Source organism: Centroberyx gerrardi, chromosome 21 (assembly GCF_048128805.1).
Source record: "Centroberyx gerrardi isolate f3 chromosome 21, fCenGer3.hap1.cur.20231027, whole genome shotgun sequence".
NCBI classification, from domain to species: domain Eukaryota; kingdom Metazoa; phylum Chordata; class Actinopteri; order Beryciformes; family Berycidae; genus Centroberyx; species Centroberyx gerrardi.
In genome coordinates this window covers 11,461,821-11,482,530 of record NC_136017.1, presented here as the reverse complement: position 1 = coordinate 11,482,530, position 20,710 = coordinate 11,461,821, and the positions used below count along the sequence as shown (strand labels likewise).

At 43.7% G+C, this 20,710-nt stretch overlaps 1 protein-coding gene across 8 annotated transcripts in view; it reads right to left on the bottom strand.

Moving 5' to 3' along the window:
• The window catches only part of LOC139930566 (muscleblind-like protein 2a), a 56,570-nt gene extending 44,578 nt beyond the window's left edge, over nt 1-11,992 (bottom strand). For 6 of the 8 annotated variants that reach the window (XM_071923761.2, XM_071923764.2, XM_071923766.2 and 3 more), the window contains exons 1-2: nt 7,879-8,112; nt 453-1,348 (exon numbers count right to left, since the gene is read on the bottom strand). In XM_071923761.2, the coding sequence (XP_071779862.1) occupies nt 453-626 (174 nt within the window). In that variant the 5' untranslated portion in view covers nt 627-1,348; nt 7,879-8,112. Of the gene's footprint in view, nt 1-452; nt 1,349-3,302; nt 3,383-7,878; nt 8,113-11,876 lie in introns of those variants that run through there. The other 2 variants (XM_071923762.2, XM_071923763.2) reach the window with 2 other exon arrangements.
• Between the last annotated feature and the right edge of the window lie 8,718 nt (nt 11,993-20,710).

The window sequence follows — 20,710 nt, the reverse complement described above, 5'->3', positions numbered from 1 at the left end:
GCAGCACGGCATGGAGACCTGACACACATGCTAATTTGAGCAGACAACCTACACCCACCGACCATTAGGAACCACAAGGCTGTAACATTTTACGTCAGACGCTATGTCGGTACTGCAAAGATGTAAACTGATTATTTGTATTAGCTTTACGTCATTTGGCAAGTCCACAAGATTCTGTATAGAGAGACAAACTATTTTAAAGGAGAAGAAAACATGATGACTTAACCACAACACGTGTAAGCCAGGCTTTCATGACAACAAAAGGTTTGGGAGGAAGAAGATATTATAATCTATTTGTATCTAATACTTTGGGGTGCAATACAAAAAAAAACATTGGCACTAGTGAAATAGGATGATGTAGAATAGATGAAAATAAAAGGAGGAGGACAGAATCAAACTTCATAAACCCCAACATTACACAGCAGTCACCTACTGTAGTCAGCAATCCTCACCTTTAGTGAGTCGAAACAGGCGATCACCCTCCCGTTCTCCACCTGGCAGCTTTTCGGCGGGTGGGCAAATTTGCATTCCTCGTCACTGCGTGAACAAGTCCCCCTCTGAAACTGCCGGCACACTTCCAGGGTCAGCCATTTTGTGTCCCGTATCGAAGCGATGTTTAGAGCCATGTCAGCAGCGCTGGCTGTGGGGCCGGGGTGGAGCGGAGCCACTTGGTTTAAGGAGGAGGCGATCCTCTGAGGAGCGTTTCAGAGTGTTCCAGTACAAAAAAAAAAAAAAAGGAAAACGACACGACAACTAAAACTGATGGAACATGTAGCTAAAAATGATCTGCCTCGGGTCAGTGGACGAGGTTTGCCCTTGCGGACTGCAGAGTGGTGGTAATGGACTGGCAAAGCCCCTGTGGCCGAAGCATGGGACTGCGCCGCTGTCGTGGGGTCTGTCAGTCAAAGAGCTTGTTGTTCATCAATCAGTTAGTCTCAGGTGCAGACCTCTGACAAGGCAGAGGGGGCATGCTCAGAGACAAGCTCTGCTGGTTGTACCGATGTCCCCAAAATGTCCTTTCTCTGACTGATGATAGCTGTGGAAGGGTGGGTGGTGGGGAACAAAGTGGCGCTATTTTGAGGTGCAATGGCACAGTTCAGGACAACACGAAGTTGGTGGTTTTGTATTGTTTAAATGTCCTCGGTACCTACTCTCAATGAGCTTTGGCACCTTGGCCAGCAGTGCAGCAGTTCTACACTTGGGCTTTCCTCACACCGAGGTAAAGACAAACCGGGGGTCAGGGGTGTCTCCTGTCAAAGCTGCGGAGGGGAAAGTCTGGAGCTCTGCAGAAACGCCCAGGGATCTTCAAGTAGGGGTGTTGTCTGACAAGGCACTTTCTGTCAGTGATCTGAAGTGGGAATGAGAGAGACAGAAAGAGAAACAGACAGACAGAGAGAGGTTATTTTCAGAGTGAGAAAACAGCTTGCTAAATATGATGGGCAACAATTTATCTAACAGGCTTCAACAGGCGTTAACAGTGTTTGTGTATGCGTGTCAATCTGAATTTGTGTACATCTCTTAGACTGCCCCAGAGGGGTGCTGCCTCAAAAGGGTACAGGCCTGATGAGCCAGAGAAAAGGCAGTTGTGAGGTTATTCAGAAGCCACTTGGGTTTAAGTCCCCCAATCATTGCCTGTGTGCCATTGTGCGGGTGACTACAAGCCCTCTGGCTCTCGGGCACGCTGCATACAAAGCGGTGAATGGCAACAGCCTCTGTGCTATGAGACAGCGGACGAGAGCAGCGAGCCAGAGCAGAGATAGAAAAAAGCCCCAGGGTCCAACCCACCCTGTAGAGCCATGCACGGCGGGACGGTGCAGCCAATAGAAAACCGCGCAGCGCAGCACTATTCCGGGCAGCCGTCCAGCAGCTAGAGAGGGACCGAGACAGATGCATATGCCAGTGCCAGACACGATTATGACGCTGCCCGGTGCCCCGCAACACTCGTTGGTCTCCCACCGTCCAAATTAGACACCGGCTCATTGACAGCAGCCAGTCAATTTACATTCATGGTGAGAATGTGTGTGTATGTGCGCCTTGCCTCGTCCTGTTTAAGGGCACTGGTATCCATGTCTGGCTGTTGTCTGGGTAAAGAAGGGGACAATTGGTGGAGCAACAATCTGAGGAAGTGGCCTTTAGCTTGGACGTACGGAATCCATTACTGACCGACTACTGCGTAGGGAGCTCTTTTCTTGGCACATCTGGAAATATTTTTCTGTTAACTGGGGGCGGGAAAAGGGGGGGTGGGGACAGCAGAGTGAGGGAGGAGAAGGAGAAGGGTTGTAAAAACCTACAGCTGCTGGTTAAAAGATTCCCCTCCACTGTTTATAACATATAAACCTAGACCTATCTATGGGACACAGACAAGACCATCGCTACCAACAAGCACCAAGCCTACCCCAGTCCTCCACTGCACTTCACATAGATCTAGACCAAGAAAGGGTTTAGAATCCATGAGAAACAATAGCTTAAACTCTAAAGACTTATGACAAGCTTCACTTGGTGTTAATGAAGGCAAGCTGAGACTTGTTCTCAAACCGTCTCCACTACTGTAAAAGAAAGAAATCCTTTCATGAGTTCTCTCCATAGACAGAAGCCCATAGACAGCTGTCATTCAGGTGTGCATTCATTCAAATCTTATCAGATTTGGGCTACGTTTAGCATTGTAGTCCTGCCTGAGAACGTAAACCTAAATATCTTCCTCAGTCTTTGATGATGTCCCGTTGGCTTACAGTACTTTTAAGGTCAACCTAGGCTACAGCTGAAACAGCATTCCAACTAACCTATACTTCTTTCATACAAGGGATATTTACGCTGCCTGCATTGAATTTTCGAGTTTTTGCATGAGGTCTGTAAAAAACTTTACAAAGGGAGAAAATCAATGGAATGGCGAATCAAAACAAACATCACCAAACACCATGAACTCACCATGGCTCATTTTATTTTACAAGAGACACATTTTACATCAGAAAAAGTTTGATCAAATTGTATATGATTGTATTTGATTCAATAATTAATAAACAAAATGATAAATTTAGTCCTAGTATGCAATATACTATTTTAAATATTATTTATTGACCCCTGTAATGTAATATACCATATACCATGTGCCTGTTTTCCGTGTTGGGTCACATAGACAGGTAGATTTTCCCTGGACTACTACTAGCGGTAGAAAGATGTTTCCCCTTGAAATCACTCACCAAGCCTACATTGTTCCAAGCCTATGAAGCCAGACCATTGTCTAACTAATCATATTGTCCCACTTTACTGCTGATCATGTGAAATGAGATGAGAAGCTGCCTCACCCAATCGTACTGACGCCCAGGCTCCACTCTCCAAGGCAGGATTTAATTTCACACTATCTCCCCAGGGAGAGAGTCAATCGCTGCGGAAGAGACAGTCAGGTAAGAATCATGTCAGATCTGACCTTTCACAATTAATCCCTTCTTATTTTTAGAAGCTGTAAGAAGTCTGTGGTCGAGCTAGCCTACTTTATCAGAGTGTGGGAAAGGAAAAGGGTGCCATTCCTGTGAAATGACTTGGCCTCAAATGATTGAGCAAGTTGTACTGCAAGGGTTGGGGGAATCACAGGGATCAGACAGATTTTTTCTCTGGGTAACAGTGCAGGTTTACTGCAATTTTTATAAAACAGCGTAGGCTGACTGTGTGGATACGGGTTGGTAGGGGTTGTTTGAAAAGCTCTCAGGCCCTCCCTAGGCCACGTTCAAAAAAATGTTTGTCATGAAAGATATTCAAAACAAATGGTGGGGATAGAAGATCAAAGCTTCATAGCCCCCATCATGGCTCTCATGTGAGTGATGGTGAGATAAAAAGCAGGCAGGAAACTGATCACATGTTACTCAGTGTGTTCCCATAGACTATGTTTGGGTTAGAAGGTAAATTACTGCTGTCCAAGTACATTTTTGTTTTATACTTATTTTGGGTGCCGTGATGCACTGGGATTGAAACCTGGTATTTCTGATCGATGTCGTTTTCCAAAAAACAAACATTCACTGCTTTTAAAAACTGAATGCATGCTAGTGAACTACAAACCATAATATAATTCATTGCACGTATGATGCAGTGCATGGTATTGGTAAAGCAGTCGGTGCTCACTCAAGCTTCAATCTCAATCATTTCCTATATGTTATATTTGCCTCAAAAAACTAGTGATAATCAGGTCGATGTATAAAGGTCAGCTGATGTTGCAGTAGCAAGTTAGCTGATGCTAGCCTCTCTTTAGCAAAGAAGACATTCTGAGCCTCTCTCCACCCCCCGAATCCCCCCCAGGTCCCACTGACAAGTCAACTGCTATCCTGTGGGAAACACTGTTACCTCTGTAATATAACAACATCCCATTCTAGGACCACAAGACACCCAAAGACATCCTACGTGAAAACTGCTTTACAATAATGGCTGCATGGGAAAAAACTTGCTGAGGTCAGAGGCAGTACATATTGTCTTGGTTTAGTCTAGGTTAGTTTATCCTTGGACAGTATGGCTCCATAGAGCTTGGCCTGGGTTAGGCTAGCTTAGCTTATGCTAGCGCATTACACATCTATAGAGCTTGGCTTGGTTTGTGCTGATCTTAGCAGTCACCCTTCCAGGGCAATGCTCCTGATATGAAGGGAGGGAGGGACAGATGGTAGGCAGGTAGGAAGGGACCACACAACACCCTATGTTATGACCGGCACAGATTAGCCCTCCTGTATGCCCTCATGGCTGTGCCAGACTCTGGCTCTGCAGCACCAGGTTCTTCCAGGAACAAAACATTACGTGTTGGAGTGCAGCATTCCACAGAAATAAATATACCTGACTGCATGCAGAAACAAACAGGGCCAACAAGATTCTATTAAACTGAGTGAAGGACTATTCTAACAAACTGACACTCGTATCCAGAAACACCTCTGCATAGATACACACACTGGCAGGATTTCAGGATGTATTCTAGCCCTAATCTTTAGACTCACACTATTATTAGCTTAAATGTTGAGTTTCAGGGCAATGATATTAATGGAATGCAACATAACATATGCAATTTAATGGATACTTTTTTATCCCACAATACCCTGGGTGCATGGATGTTTAGTATGGGTGTCCCCATCGGCAACTAAATCCTTAACTCTGGCAGTGTTATTCTATAAGTATTGAGCTATACAGGACCACATATGAAATGAAACCTAGAAAGCCAAAGCCGGGGCTGCAGTGTTTATCCTATTTTAGTTTAGTTCCTGATCTAAACTGGTTTGGCCTCTTCTATTTTCTCAGGACAGAGAGTGGACAGAGTGACCTGATAAAGCAGGGCAGCGATGTAAAGAAAAGCACCACAGTACTAGACTTTATGGATTACTGACGCTTACTAAGGCCAGCTGGCTGGGGCATTATCTTGGTCAGCCTGCTTAATTGAATGAGAGTCAGCGGGACTGGGGCGTCTCGAGTGAAAGTCATTGGCTTGACCTCTGAATACCACGTATGTAACCCATTAGTCTGGTATCTCTGCGCTCTGGCTGTGCAGTTTCTCTTAGCTGCTCGTATTTGTTCAGCAGAGCAGATAAGCTACCTCGTTTCCATTGGTGGTAAGCCTTGTGACAACGTTTACTGTGGCACCAGCCAGGTGTTGATAGTGAAATAAAGTAGAAATACAAATGGCTGTGACAGACAAGCAAATGAATAGGGTACCTGTTTGAATGCATTTCCATTTATTACCATTTTATGCTGGCAATCCACAGTTCTATGGTCATTTGCATGGCCGAGAGGAACAAGTGGGCTATGTTTTTCAAGGCTCTGAAGAGAGGGCCTCATTGTAAAGAGGAAAATGGAAAATTTTCTGTTTCCAGCTGGTAATGGAAAATCAGTGGACCTAATAGTCCAGGTTTTATCAAAAGGTTATCCAACCCTAAGAACATAACCTAGCCTTCAGTGTGACCACACTACCTTGTTCACTTTCTAAATGTTCCCTTGCATCTTCCAGAGAGGATCAGAGCAGGGCTATACCCTGCAGCCTAATTCGTATTTAATAATATGGAAGCTATGATGCTTATGAAATTGTCTTTGGCATAAGCTATGGCTGCTTGGGTTCAATATCATCAAATACCATTAGCGATAAGGCCAAGTGAGTGAGGGAGCTAAGCAGAGGCTATAGCAGGGCTAAGCTACTGTGAGGAGGCGACATGAGAAGCATTTCACAGAGTCAGCAGATAGGTGTGCCCCATATCATAATAGCCTTAGCTAAACCACATTGACCCAAATGGCCCAGCTCATGCTATGTGACTGGGCTTTCCTGACATGATCATATGCCCGTTTCGTAATTATATAGAATGGGCTGTCTATTTTTTCCTCTAATATTTGATTAGGTGTTTTTTCCAAGCACCTCAGTGGAGACAGGCGAAAGAGAGTGACAGCATCCGGGCCTGACATCAACCCCTGCACTCAGTAAATGGACATTTTCCTGCGCAAGCATTGTTGTCCACTCCCTGCTTAGGCATAGGACTCAGACAAGTCATCAGCTAATTATAGTTGGCAGCCAGAGGTGAATTCTGCTGTTCAGATAAACATGATGATTAACCGGATATCCAGGCTTACTTAAGGTAAAAGTTCAGTGTGGAAATTGTCAAAAGCAGACTTATTCTGATTTCAATTTCAGCACTACTGGTCTTTGTTTTTAAAGTTCCATTGACACCATTATAAAACCTAAAATAAAGCATAAAAATACCAGGCTAGGGCAAAACTCTTAAACATTAAATCATTAGTCTATGTGAAACACAGCAAACGAATGGCAAACTTAAGCTTTCCAATTACAGTACTTGACAACGTGGGAGCTGAATGATTCAGCAAACTCACCCTCGTGGCACAGAGTGATCAGACTACTTCTATCATGCAGAAGAGGTCTGAAAAACCTACCAAGCACTAAATCCTTTTAATACCATGTCGAGGTACAATTTGCATGAGAATCAATATGGAGCAAGGGAGTCTCTGGCTCACAGGGCCTTGCATTAAGGACTTGGTGCTTGTCTGAGACTTATCTCATTCTTTTTTTTTTCCCAACAGGAAGGGCTGAACTGATCTCCCATTTCAGAAAACACCCACTTCCCTTGAGTCCGCAACCAGACGCATGACACCACTCTGGCCTTTTCCACGCAGGCGATGCCTGCCGCCTGGCCGCCACACCAGGCCCAGTGTCCAGCTCAAAGCTAAATCTAGATGGACAGCGGAAAGCTGGGGACATGTCAACCATGCCAGCATCTAACTCAAAAGGTTAATTATGATGTGGGCCTTATTAAAACTGTTAAGTCCCAGCTAATTGAGGCCATCAGCTATTCGTGTCCACATATATGAAGGGTGTCAAAACATCAGTGCCTGTTCTGTATAACAACATTAGCCTGTAGCTAGCCCGTTATTTGGAAAATTTGCGCACCGAGATTTACGAGGAAAAAACTTTGTGAGAACCACACAAAGCAGGCAGTGACACACCAGACGACAAGTCTTTCTCTAAGGAGTGAAAAATATGTAGCCCATGTGGCAAAAAGAGACCCAAACATTTGCTATGGCACTGAGGAAGGGGCGAGTCGACTGCTGTGATAATGCCTCTCCCTCAGGAGTGGAAAGAGAAAGTCCATTACAGCACTGGGAACTGCAGTAAGGGTAGTTACTGCGTGGCTCCAAGCTCCCAATGCTCTTGTGCAATTTCTCCCATTCTCTCTCTATTTTCTTACCCTTCTCTCCCTTTTCCCTTTTCCAGTCTCTCACTCTTTCTCTCACACAGATAAAACATTCCCTCTCTCCTCCCTCCCCACCCAGACTGGTATGCAGCACACTGCAGCAAACTCCTGAAAAAAAAAAGTCTTAAAAAAAAAGGCAACCAATATGACGGTTCTTCCCCACCTCGTTTCAGCGAGTCCCGTAGCTCTGCTGTGCGCCTCTCTCTCTCTCTACTGTCCCGAACATAGGAGGCACCCGGTGCTTCTGTGGCGCTGCGCTACAGTACAGCTCTCCCTTCGGCCTCAGCGACTGGAGTTAATGACCATGTGAACTGTTGTCATTCCTCGCGAGCTGCCGAGTGCTGCAGCCGGAGGTCCATGCCTAGACAGGGATTTTCTCTCTCTCTCTCTCTCTCTCTCTCTCTCTCTGCCACGGAGCGAGCGAGGCAGGCAGGCAGGCAGGCAGGAAGCAGAAGAGTGTCTACTCCAACTATCTGGCTGAAACACTTCCAGCCACCCCCCCCTCCACCAAAGCCGGCCCCTTCCTGCCCACCAGCCTCTGGCAAGGCCCTGCCCCCTTACAGCTCCAGCCAATAGCGGGATGGTTACCCTGAATCACAGCTTTCTGTGCCTCTCTATTGGCTCAGGGTGGACTAAGTGACGGGGCAAAACTGCGCTTACAGTGACAACCTCTGAATACTGATCTTAAAGGGTATTTCCCCAATTTCATGCCCAGCGCAGCCTGCTATCACGTTATTTATTCTTTTGTGGATTACATTTCAAATTAAATATTTGCCCCTAAACTGTTTTGTCACAGAAAACAGGCTGAAGAATATCAAAAAAACTCTACACTAATTTATCATAAAATAAACCATGACGACAACCTATCATTGAGTGATCAATGAAGAATTTCCATGATATGCCACGGTCTGATTATGAACATCAGCACTGTCCTTGTCTACATTCTAACATTACAATTAACACCATCCCCCCAGGAAACAGAGCACTGCATCTCTGCCCCCCCCCTCCACTCTCTCCTCTATCTCCCCTCAGCATCCGTCCTCTAAACTCATCTACTCCCCCATCCAGACACACCTCTCCTCCCCCCTCCTATGTATCCTTTCTCCTTTCCTCTCCCCTCTCTCTCTCTCGACTTCTCCTCATCCCTCACCTATGTTTCCTCCTCGCCCGTCTTTCTGTCTCGCTCCCCCTCTCCCTTCTCCAAACTATCTTTTAGTCTCTATTTCAATCGAATTTGTTAGTTTATTTGACAACAGAATTGCACATTAGTGAGCATTTACTGCACCAGAATTTGATTTTAAAAAAAAGATGGGTAATGGCTGGGTTTATAAGGTCTTGGTCTGTCTCCTCTCTGTCTCTACCCTCCTCCAATCCCTCTCCTCTCCTTTCCTTTCCTTTCCTCTCTCCTCTCCTCTCCTCCCCACCCTATTGATGACATGCTGGTTGGCATCATATGAGCTGTGGAGCCGGAGCATCACAGAACTGATGAGTCAGAGCTCCAGCTTCATGATTTTTCGATCCAGATTCAATAGAACAGCTGTAGTCTCTCTCTCTCTCTCTGTCCCTCTGTCTGTCTCTCTCTGTCTCCCTCTGTCTCGCACAAAGACTGCAAACGACGCGGCAGCCCGAGCGTTTCATTAATATCAGCGAGGCTAGACAAGCTTTACAGTTCCATGATAAACAAACCTATTAACTACTCGGTTTACTATCTGATGTATGGGTTTTCTCAAGCTGGGGTAGGGGGGGGGGGGGGGGGTTAATCTCTTAAACACAGAGAACTGTCTACCTCAGCAAATGACACCGTACTGGAGGAAGGGGCTTTTTAACACTGATGTCATCTTAGCCGTTGGGGCACCTGTAGGGAAATTACACAGACTAGTGCTTTACTGTCACATTGAGCCTGGAAGGGGGAGGGGGAGGGGGGCTGAGGGATATCAGCCTTTGTCAAAAGCAAAAGTGTAATCTTACACCTGCCCTGAATGCAGCCTCGCTACGCTACATCATGTACACAGATGCAGGAGATAAAAGAAGCAGCCAGGAACACAACTGGGAAATGGTGATTACTGTAGGATGAAATTTGACTGGTATGAAACCTCAGTGGGCCAAATCAAGTCACATCATTCACCTTAAAAGCCAACATGTTATCGTTTATCCAAAACAGTAATGGAGGTACAGGCCAGCCTGCTTCATCAACTGTGTTGTGATGCAGCTTAGGCTACAGAGCCTAGGCTATCAGCTACAACACACTTCTCAATCTCTCATTTGGCTGCAACTGACTTCTCAATAACCACATTACTGAATAACTGTCAATAACTGTATAACAAGCCCTGCTTGTAGCTAATTTCCACCGGCAGACCTCAGATAGCCTACCTCCTAAATAGATTTGTCCGACAGGAAAACAAACAAAAGCCTGGCGGACAAACAAGCTGAGCCACTTCCTTCCCACATGGTATCCCCTCCCCTCTTATTATCCCTGTCCTGTTTGACCCCGGACGGCTTGGCTCGCTCACACACAACCAGATTTAGGACTGTGTGGCCCAAAGCAGCTTCATTTGTAATTACAAAAGAAGTATTCTGAAACAATGGCCAATTACAGCAAATGAAGATTGGTGGGTTTAGATTGTGTTTAAAAAAATTCTCTCCAGTGCAGGACGGCGTGGGTATTCTGTTATTACAACTGGGTAGTTTAACATTCTAGGAAAAAAACCATGGCTCAGAAATAGGGCACTGGAGAAAGATCAATGAAAAGGCAGCTGTCTTTTTCTATTGTTAGCCGTAATCAAATATCAAGCGGCAGAGAGTTGTGCTTCCGCTTGAAACCCATTCTCCTGAGTCTGTCATAGAATTGGTCTACATGATGACTGAGCAAACGAAAGCGCCTAATAGCTGCTTAGATCAGTGGTCAACCAGTGTGTTTTGGAGCAAAAACAAGGGTGTGCCTTGGGACTGTGTTCAAACATGAAAAAGGAAACACAGTCAACCAAAAACACTGGATTCACTACATTAAAATTCAACCATATTGGCTTGAGATCACACATTGCCATAACTTCCCATAATATGACCTTATACAACATTTATTGCCATGTACTATCCCTACTTATGAATTTACAAGGCTCATTACCAAACAGCCATGGTGTCCTGTGGATTGCTGTATCGTACTGAAGTGTGCTGTAAAAATGTTCACTGAATCACTGGCCTTGATGAACAGAATAGATTTCATATAAAGAGCAGGCTATGGTCCACCTTGCCTTGTTATTGACTAGTTCATTTCAAGTTGATGCCTCCTATCTGCCTCAGTGGGTTTCCATGGGTGCAATTGTGTTTTGAGATGTCCATTTGCATTTTCAGAAGGACCATTCATATGACTCTGCCAGCTGCTCATAGCCAACCTGCAGTAGATTAAAATGTGTCTCCACCTAGGTCTAATTACAGCTGGTTTAATTATTCTTTTACACAGTAGGTAAACCCAACAATCCATTATTCAAAGTGACACTACATTACATTTTCATTGCAATTATTTCTATTAGTATTGAGATGTCATAACATACACTAGTTGGTTCATTGCACACTGAAATCTGCATGTGTTACCTTTACTGATTGGCGTGACAATTATTACAACATAACATTAGTTAACTTTATACTTAGCAAAAGGCTGGGAAGAAAATTAAGATGTAGTTATTCAAAGATGTAGTTTATTAAAATTGCAATAATTTATGGCAATGATCCCAATGCCATTGCTTTCTGATGGCTGGCTATCATGTAGTAATGGAGTCAATAATAAATGAGTTATTATCAGGCCATTAGCTACTTCACTAATAGCAAATGGCATCTCTCAGAAACCATTACATCAAAACCATTAGGGAAAGAAACACACTGACCACCACAACGTAATACAGGCGATACTGTGATAAGGGGTAGCTTTCACTTGTTTTCTTTAGCTATCTGTACAGAGCTTCTGAGCTAAGGCAGCTAGCATAGCAATACAGCTATCAGCGAACAATGTTTATGATGTTGGAGTGGCACCACTAGGGAAATGTTAACCAACTCTACGATTCATGAAACCGCTACCACCAAAGAGCCGTGACAAGAAGGAGGCAAAGAGCAAGAGCCTTCATAGGAAAGCGGCTAGCTGCTAAGCTAGGCTAACTACCTGCAGCTTACCTGATGACGAACCTGTCACATCCAGCTGCACTTGAGCCACCACCACCACTACCGAAGAGCGCTATTTCGGCTGGAACGGGACCCACGGTTCGGAACGGGCCGGTGAAAGTGGTCTTCGACGGAGTCTTCTTACTATTTCTTTTCAAACGCAAACTTTTCCGCTGTCGAAATTCAGAAAGGCAGAAGTAATCTATGACTCGCTACACGCTACCTCGCTAACTACTTTTAAGGCTAGGTTGGGAAGCAACAAGCGATTTTGACAGTTCGAGGCGATGTTGCAGGAGCTTCGCAAGGGGGTGAACAGTGCCATCCAAACATTTATACCACGTTTATTAGCAACCTTTTTAGCAATAATAAGCTGCAACTGAAAGCGGAATATTATGTTATTACAGTGTGTTGGTGCATCTCGTTCAGCTCAATCACGGAAATCTAACTGTATTAGATAATCAACATATGTACCACCTAAAGTAAATGTGGTACAGTCCAGAGGAACCAAGGGCAAAGGGGGGCTGCTTGTTGCCTAGGAAACAACAGTGAATCTCCCGGGGGGAGAAAGATGTGGCCACTGATTTATCAACAAGCCTATCTGTCAAAGTAGCCTGACATCGACAAGATGAACGCTGAAATGTAGGCTATTGAAGAGAGAGAGGCACTTTGACGAAATGTTGTTGCAGTTTATTCTGTGAGATATTAACCACCCTAAGTTCTTGAATACCTTTTATTAACTGTAGAAAATAAGGTACTGTAGGCTATGATGAACTAAATATTGAAAATGAATATGTATTTTTAGTATTCTAACCCAGTGCTCGTGATGCAAGGGAGATTTCATGGATTTGGTTCTCATAACTTTCCTCTCTAGGCCTAGCTACATAAACCTCTTTCATGACAACCTGAACCACCCATCATATAAAGGATATGTTTTACATTTTCTAATCAACATCATAGGCCTATACTTTTAAAATAATATAGGCCACAGATTTTGTTTTGCAGTGACAAGGCTATGGTGGAGATAAGCAATGTTTTTGCTCTTTATCAAGCTATTGATTCTCCCTCTGGTCTTAAACTACTTTCTTGATGTTTGTATGCATGGTGATGTGGTGATTTATTATGCTTTATTGTCATTGTCATTTTAAACCCTGTCTGCAAGCAAAAATGCAAAAGGAACAATAAAGATTTCTTACTTCCGCTTCTCCCTAGCTGATGATTGACCCTAAATCAGCACATCGCCACCGCTCCATGCTTTGCAGAGGATCACACACATCCCCAGCATTTTGCAGCCTAATTACATACAGCTGGCTGGATTTAGCAGTCTGTGACACACAGAGACCCGTTGTCAGCAAGGAGCGCAACGAGTCAACAAGGAGCCAGTCACAAATATCCCTGGAATGAGCAGAGAGAGCAGCAGGCACAAATTTAGCCCCACTGACTGCTGCCCACACCATGTGCTGCCTATTGAGCACATGAACAATGAACATAGCCATCACAGTCTGCTCTGTCAGAGGCATGGGCCGCCTCACTGGAATGTTACTGCGACTGAAGGCATCGCAGACCCGCTTTGGAGATGGTCAGGCCTTTGGGAATATCAGTGTTAAAGATGTTATTATAGTCAACAAGGGTTTAATGGAAATTGGGTAATATTTCCAAAGCATGACATTGTTTGAAGCACAGAATTTGACGGGCTCAGTCACAGTTTTGTGTTGATCGTGTTGGAATTCAAAGCTGAAGGGCTAATCTGGGGTCAGAGTGGCGATGATAACTGTTGGCATAACTGGCCCCGTCTTTGTTGTGTAAATACGATCAGCGGAGTGAAAGTCTTTGGCTTTCAGAAACAATCTGAAGCAGTGGTTTTACTAGCCTAGAAAGACATAGGTTACTGTTAATAAGAGGCACTCGTCATCTCTTGTCAAGCTGGGTCACAGGATAATCCATAATCTGACATGTGACACCCCATCATGCTCTGGTGGCATTCTTTTAAGCATTTAACTGAGAAATGTCAAAGTCACTAATCAGTTCCTTGATCTCTCCAACAGTATACAAGTCCCTCATCAGAATTTATCACAGTACAAGAATATGGCAACCTACAACACAGCACATCCAAAGCAGCGCTACTATGGAGGAAAAACAGTATTTTCAAGACATAAGTGATTATGAAAAACTGCTCACACAGGTCAAGCTCATCCCCAAAGGCTAACATATTGATCTCAATGCAGAGGAGGCATTTGTAAAAATGCTGCTGCCGGCATACTTCTCTAAGTCCCTGAACGCCCACACACTCACAAACAAACACGCACACGGACATACAGTAGGCGCGCGCACATGAAAACACACACTGCAAAAAAGAATATCCTTCTTAGCAAGTCAGTTATTCTATTTCTACTTGTTTCAAATGAAGTTTCACCTGTTTCTAGAATTCTCTGGAAACAAGTGACAGTATCTTAAAATGAGGCAGATTACTTCTCTTATCCCAAGATAATGTTTCCTAATTAATGAAAATTCATCAAGTAAGTTGATTTGCATTGGAAACAAGTGATATTATCTCACCCCATTGGCAGATTTTTTCACTTGGTTTCAAGAAAATAAGATTTTAAGCCTCAATTCTAGACTAAATGACTTGTTAAGATGGATGTTGTTTGCAGTGCAGATGCTCGCATGCACCAGCCAGCAAGAAAAGCATACATGCACACACATGGGGGGGAAAAAAGCAAACGTCTGTGTGTGTTGTGCTTCATTAATGTTTTGCACTATACATTTGTTGCAGCAGCAGTCTGCTGCGTGGACCTTGGGATCATCTGAGGGGGCGTCAGGCAGAAAAACAACCACAGCATCTCCAGCATACCGCTGTTGGTTTCTCTCAAACAAAGCATGGAGGGATCACATCGTGAAACAGTGCGTCCCCCCGGACAGCAGACAGTAAACAGACAGACACACACACATGTACACACACACTAGGGCCGAAGCTCTCACATTAAGGTCCTACACACATGCACACACACACACACACACACACACACACACACACACCGGGCAAAGCTCTCACGTCAAGGACAGTATTGATCTTGGAAATCTCTGTACACTAAATGAGAGCACACCTGATTATGAAAGCTTTTAACCCAAATGCTTAATGCAGCGCAGGTTTAATGGAAAGAGCTTACGGCTAACACAAAGCTCAGGAGTTAGAGAGTGTGTGTCTGTGTGTGTGTGTGTGCGTCCCATCCACATCAGTGTAGTCAATTTGATTGATTGTACGGAGATCACCTGGGTATTTTACTCCCAGTGTGACTTTGATGAGCATTTTACTAATCACAAGGCCTAAGTGATGATGGATTGAAGATGGTCCCTTTCTGTCAGTTGGGCATTTTTAACAAACTGATCCCCAAACGCATTCACAGCGCACTGGGTGAGCTTATTTGAAAGGCTGAGAGGATCCATTTTGAGGTAGACTTCTTGTCTACTGAGAAAAGGCGGGTTATTCATCATCATAAATCATCTGCTCAGGCTTTTTTTGTTCATTTTCCTTCTTCCAGACCTCTGAGATTCATGTCAACATAAAGAAATATACTGTATCATACATACAGAACCAGATTTGGGAGGGTTAAATAATTTTTCAGATCACTTCAAAACTAGAAATTGAAATGTTTAACTTGCTAATTATAAAACACTGATTCAATCATTTATTTGTAGTTTGGATATAAGAATATTTCTATAGCAAACAAGTCAATTTGCATATTTGCATATCCTGAATTGATTGAACTTACAGTGTGTCATATTCAGAAACTCCAACCCTATATAGATACATAGAATATAGATAATATGATAGATGATCCATTTGTGTGTTTATTTCCAAAATGCAATATATCCATTTTAGAAAAAAACATATCTTATCATTCAGTATCCCAAAAAGTTACTGCAAAAGTATCAGCATTTTGTTGAGCAAGGACTTAAGTTGCCCACCTTTTAAAAAAGTTGTAGCCTATAATAACGTTTATGTTATTGATCATTTTATCAGAGTAGGTGTGTGACTGTTTCTTCTTTCAAATGGTGGGTAGGGCCTGTGTCACTTTGGAATAACCAATGGGGAACTATGGCCTATAAATTCATCACCATTCAATGCAACACCATTATGATTTGCATTCATTTGAACTCCAACAGGAATGGCTTGGCCTATGTTTTAAGCTTTTCATAGTTGTATGATCTCCTCCCACAGCGGAGTGAATCCAATAATAAGTGGTGGCATTTCAGATAAGAAAACCGACTGGCAGTAATTGCGGAGAGATGAAAATCTTGGAAATGTCAGGAGAAATGACATATTACCATGACAACACGGCTATTGTCTTGTCAGGGTTGCAGTGCGCGGAGTTCAGCGGCGACCAAACGAGACGCTGAGACTTGTAGCCTACTCCATTAGGAATGATAGCAAATAGGCTAAATCTTCTATTTTGTATAAGTCATTATTCACTATCAAAATGGAATTGACTCGTTCCTTGAAACTGCCGAAAAATCAATACGGCGTCATCAAAGTTCCCCCACTACAGTCCAAAGTGCTTCCAAATACAGTAAAGGAGTTTATATTATTCATGAGCTGCAGGTTCACACAAGGCCAGCAGCCTCGCCGAGACTCCTTAATGGCTGAACCGCCCTTCAGCACCGCCGAACCCGCCCCGTGATCCCGGCTTGGCAGTCACCGCCCGGCCCGGAGGATTTAGACTCCTTTGAAATATTCAATAACGCATTAAGGATCAGAGAGAAGTCAGCTAATTATGTTCACTTTACATCATGCTCACTCTTACACACTGTCTCTCTCTTTCTCTCAGCCTCACACACACACACACACGCACGCACACACACACGCACACACACACACGCACACACACACACACACACACACACATGCACACAGTGAAGTCGGAGGTAGTAATTAAGAATTTTAACGCTGACTTGCTCTCATTCTGGTGTTGGGATTTTTGTGAATGAAAAATGAATGAATGAGTGTTTGAGATTTGTCTGTGATGAGGGTGTGTGTGTGTGTGTGTGTGTGTGTGTGTGGTGAGAGCAATGTAGAGTGTGTGATGAGGGTAATGTGCGTGTGTGTGTGTGTGTGTGTGTGTGTGTGTGTGTGTGTGTGTGCGCGTGCCTGTGTCTCCCAGCATCCATGACAAGGATGTACAGTAAGGGAAATGTTTATGTGTATGTGTATGAGTCTCCAAGCTTGTGTGTGTGTGTGTGTGTGTGTGTGTGTGTGTGTGTGTGTTCCCCCTCTGTCTCAAAGACAATAATAACCTATCTCAAGGCGACCCATCAGCTTGAAATATTGATGCTTCTACTGCAAGGCTGCTGGCTGCTGCAGCAGGTTACAAGGACAGTTCCAATGCCTCACAGAAGCCTAGGCAAAACCCGCCATTAGCGGAGAGATGCTGCTGATCTGCCAGGCTGTGTAACAAACCATGGACGCTCCTCCTCCGTCTCTGTCTCTCCATCTGTCCTTCCCCCTAAATCATCAAACTAATCTCTTTTTTTTTTTTTTTTTTACTGGCGCCCTATTGTAGGAATTTCAATTTTCCTCTCTTTAGATGCACATATGATCAAAGATGTTTCATGAAGGTATTGCTCAAATTTGACTTGAAGTTTTTGCATTTTCAAACATCCATCCTAGTTTTTGTTCTCTACATGCAGTTTTGGATGAACTCCAGTGAACGCATCACAACTACACTTGGTCTTGGTTGGCTGACTTGTATAAACAATTACTAAAATCCTTCCAATCAGGCAAGTTTGCTGCAGCATTTGAACTGGAAAGCCTTCACTCAGCAGGTTTGCCTCATTTGAATCAGAGAAACTGGCCAACTGTTGGCCAATCAGAGTCCAGTATGTTACTGTTCTGCCTGAGAACTTTGTCTTCAAATTCACTCAATAAACAACTATTTAAGTGAACTATATTTATTTGCAAAACATCCGAAAAACATTATTCTTATCCTGAACCATAGCGCATTTGAAAACAAAATCATGAAAACTGAGTAATATGGGACCTTTAATTTTTTCCCTCTTTTTCAAGTGAGTCCTGGCCTAGAAGGCTGTATACAAAAGGCATCCCATGATAACATGACACATAAAACATTAACATTGATCATTCATAAATGAAAACAATGAGCTGCACTGCATGGTTGGCAGCTCTCCACTTTGCTTTGTTCCTCAAAACGCTCACTTCCAAAGACGCGGCTAAGCTTCAGAACTTGTTGCGCTACACTCGTTTGTTTCTTCACATCCACCTCTTCTTTCTCTCTGCTTCCTTCACTCCATCCCGCTCGGCGGATCAAACAGCCATTCATACATTCATTCTGCTGTTAATGGAGCTGCATGCACAATATTTTCTCTGTAATTATCCGTTTCTAGTGGCCTCGCAGGCATCAGTCAGAGACTCCTTTAAGTACAGCAATTATTGTATTACAGTAACCATGGTGATTTGTTGGACGTGTGATTTGCAGTGGAAATGTATTTATGGGTGAGAGAGTGGGTGGGAGATCAAGTGTGTGTGTGTGTGTGTGTGTGTGTGTGTGTGTGTGTGTGTGTGTGTGTGTGCACGTGTGTTGCATATGCACAGTCTGCCAGGGGCTAAACCAATAGTATACCTCGCCTCACACACACACACACACACACACACACACACACACACACACACACACACACACACACCTTGAACTCTAAGTCATGAGCAGACTCTGAGTATGATCTGGATACGATACTAAAGGAAAAGTCCTATATGCCCCGCCTACACTGAATCTACAATATGCTGTAAAAGAATTATATGACTGCTATTTCCAGACTTTATATTGAGAACTAAATGTCAAGTTAGCTCTTTGTTCCAAGGTCTGCTCCAATGAAAGCATCTGTACTGCGTCTGTTTTGAATTGCAAACCTGTTATAGGCCATGATATGTATTACATAGATAGACATATAGATAGATAGATAGATAGATGGATAGATAGATAGATAGATAGATAGATAGATAGATAGATAGATAGATAGATAGCCTTCTCTCTCATTCTTATCCCTCCTTTCACTCTCAATGACAGCTGCATAAGTCGTTCTATTCATTCTAATAATGCAAAACTGCATTAAAATAGTCTAAAATCAATAATTCTAAAGTCTCTCTTATTTTTCTGTCTATTGTCAAATGTATTCCAGTAGCAGTATAAAAGCCATCATCCACTCTAGCTGTTAAGCTCCAATAATGGGTTGACAACCCCATCTAGTGGCCGTGGCTGGTGCACTACCACAGTACATGCATCCAGGGAGAGGTGTGGGGCAAATTGCAGCTGTCAATCAATTTTTCCAAACCTAATAATGACTGATGATGATCCTTAAGGATGAAAATTGTTTTGTAATTCAATGTTGGAGAATACACATAAATACAGATAAAATGTCATATATTTACAAGAGCTGAAAGACGGTCATTCATTACAGAGATGGTAGATATATATTTTTAGAGTAGTGAGTAAAGCTTTTTCATAAGGTCATGTACATACAATGCAGATATATTGATTTCTACTTTTTGTACAAAGATAACTGCCCAAAAATATTACCTCATATGATCATTTCACTGAAGTCACCCAGAGGGAAATTGAGGAAATGAAATCCCCCACATGTGGCTTGGATCCCATCCCAACTCCTCTCCTCAAATCATCTCCACTCCCGCTGATTGCCCAAATGATTAACCACTCTCTCCAAGCTGGAACTGTTCCCGCACTCAAGACTGCTGTCATCTGCCCCCGTCTCAAGAAGTCTACTCTGGGCCCAGAAGTTCTGGCCAATTGCAGGCCTACAGTATATCCCACCTCCCCATCCAGTCCAAGGTCCTAGAAAAGGTCATCGCTGCCAAGCTGCAATTCCAAATTCAACAACCTGTTTAAGAAGTTCAAGCCAGGGTTTTGTTTGGCCCACAGCACGGAAATATCTCTCATCAGGATCATGAACAAATGGTGACTGATGCTGGTTCTCTGTTGCTCCTGATTCTCCTGGACCTGAGCACAGTATTCAACATCACTGACCATTTCATTTTTCTCCAATGCCTCAACAACACTATTTTTTCTCTGGCTCTTCCCTGAATTGGTTTCAGTCCAGAACTGCATACGTTTCAGTGGGAAAGCAAGACGCACCTTGTTACCTGTGGGGTTCCACAAGGGTCAGTCCTCGGCCCCATTCTCTTTATCTCGTACATGCTGCTCCTCAGCTGTGTCATTGGTAAAGCATAGGACTTCATACCATTGCTATGCCAGTGATGCCCACCTGCCACAGCGCGTCTCAACGTCTGTCTTGAGGAGATAAAGGCTTGGATGACACTCTACTTCTTCCAGCTGAACAGCAACAAAACCAAAGCTTTCCCAGTTGGTACCCCCACCAGGTTCAGCACTCACCTACAATACATCTTACCTTTGCTGGACAAACTATCCCCCTCTCCTCCTCCTTGGTCATCAACTTGGGTGTCAAATTCAGCTCTCTTTAGACTCCTGATGACATATCCTCCTTCTACCAGTTATATTTCAACGCTCCATCCCACTGTGGCAGACCCAGAGAAAATGGTCCATGCCTTTAACTCAAGGCTGGACGACTGCACCGTACTCCTGTAACTCACTGGGATCCCTGGCAGGAGTCTCCTGAAGCTCCACTCCAGCCTTGCCAGGATCCTGATGAAAGTGCATTAACACCAACACTAACACCAATATCACACCTATCCTGGCTTCACCGTACTGGCTCTCTCCAACTGCTAAAAAGCCTACCACTGCTTTTCACCCCACTGCTTTCTATTGATTTATTGATTTATTTATTTATTTTCCTGTTGCATT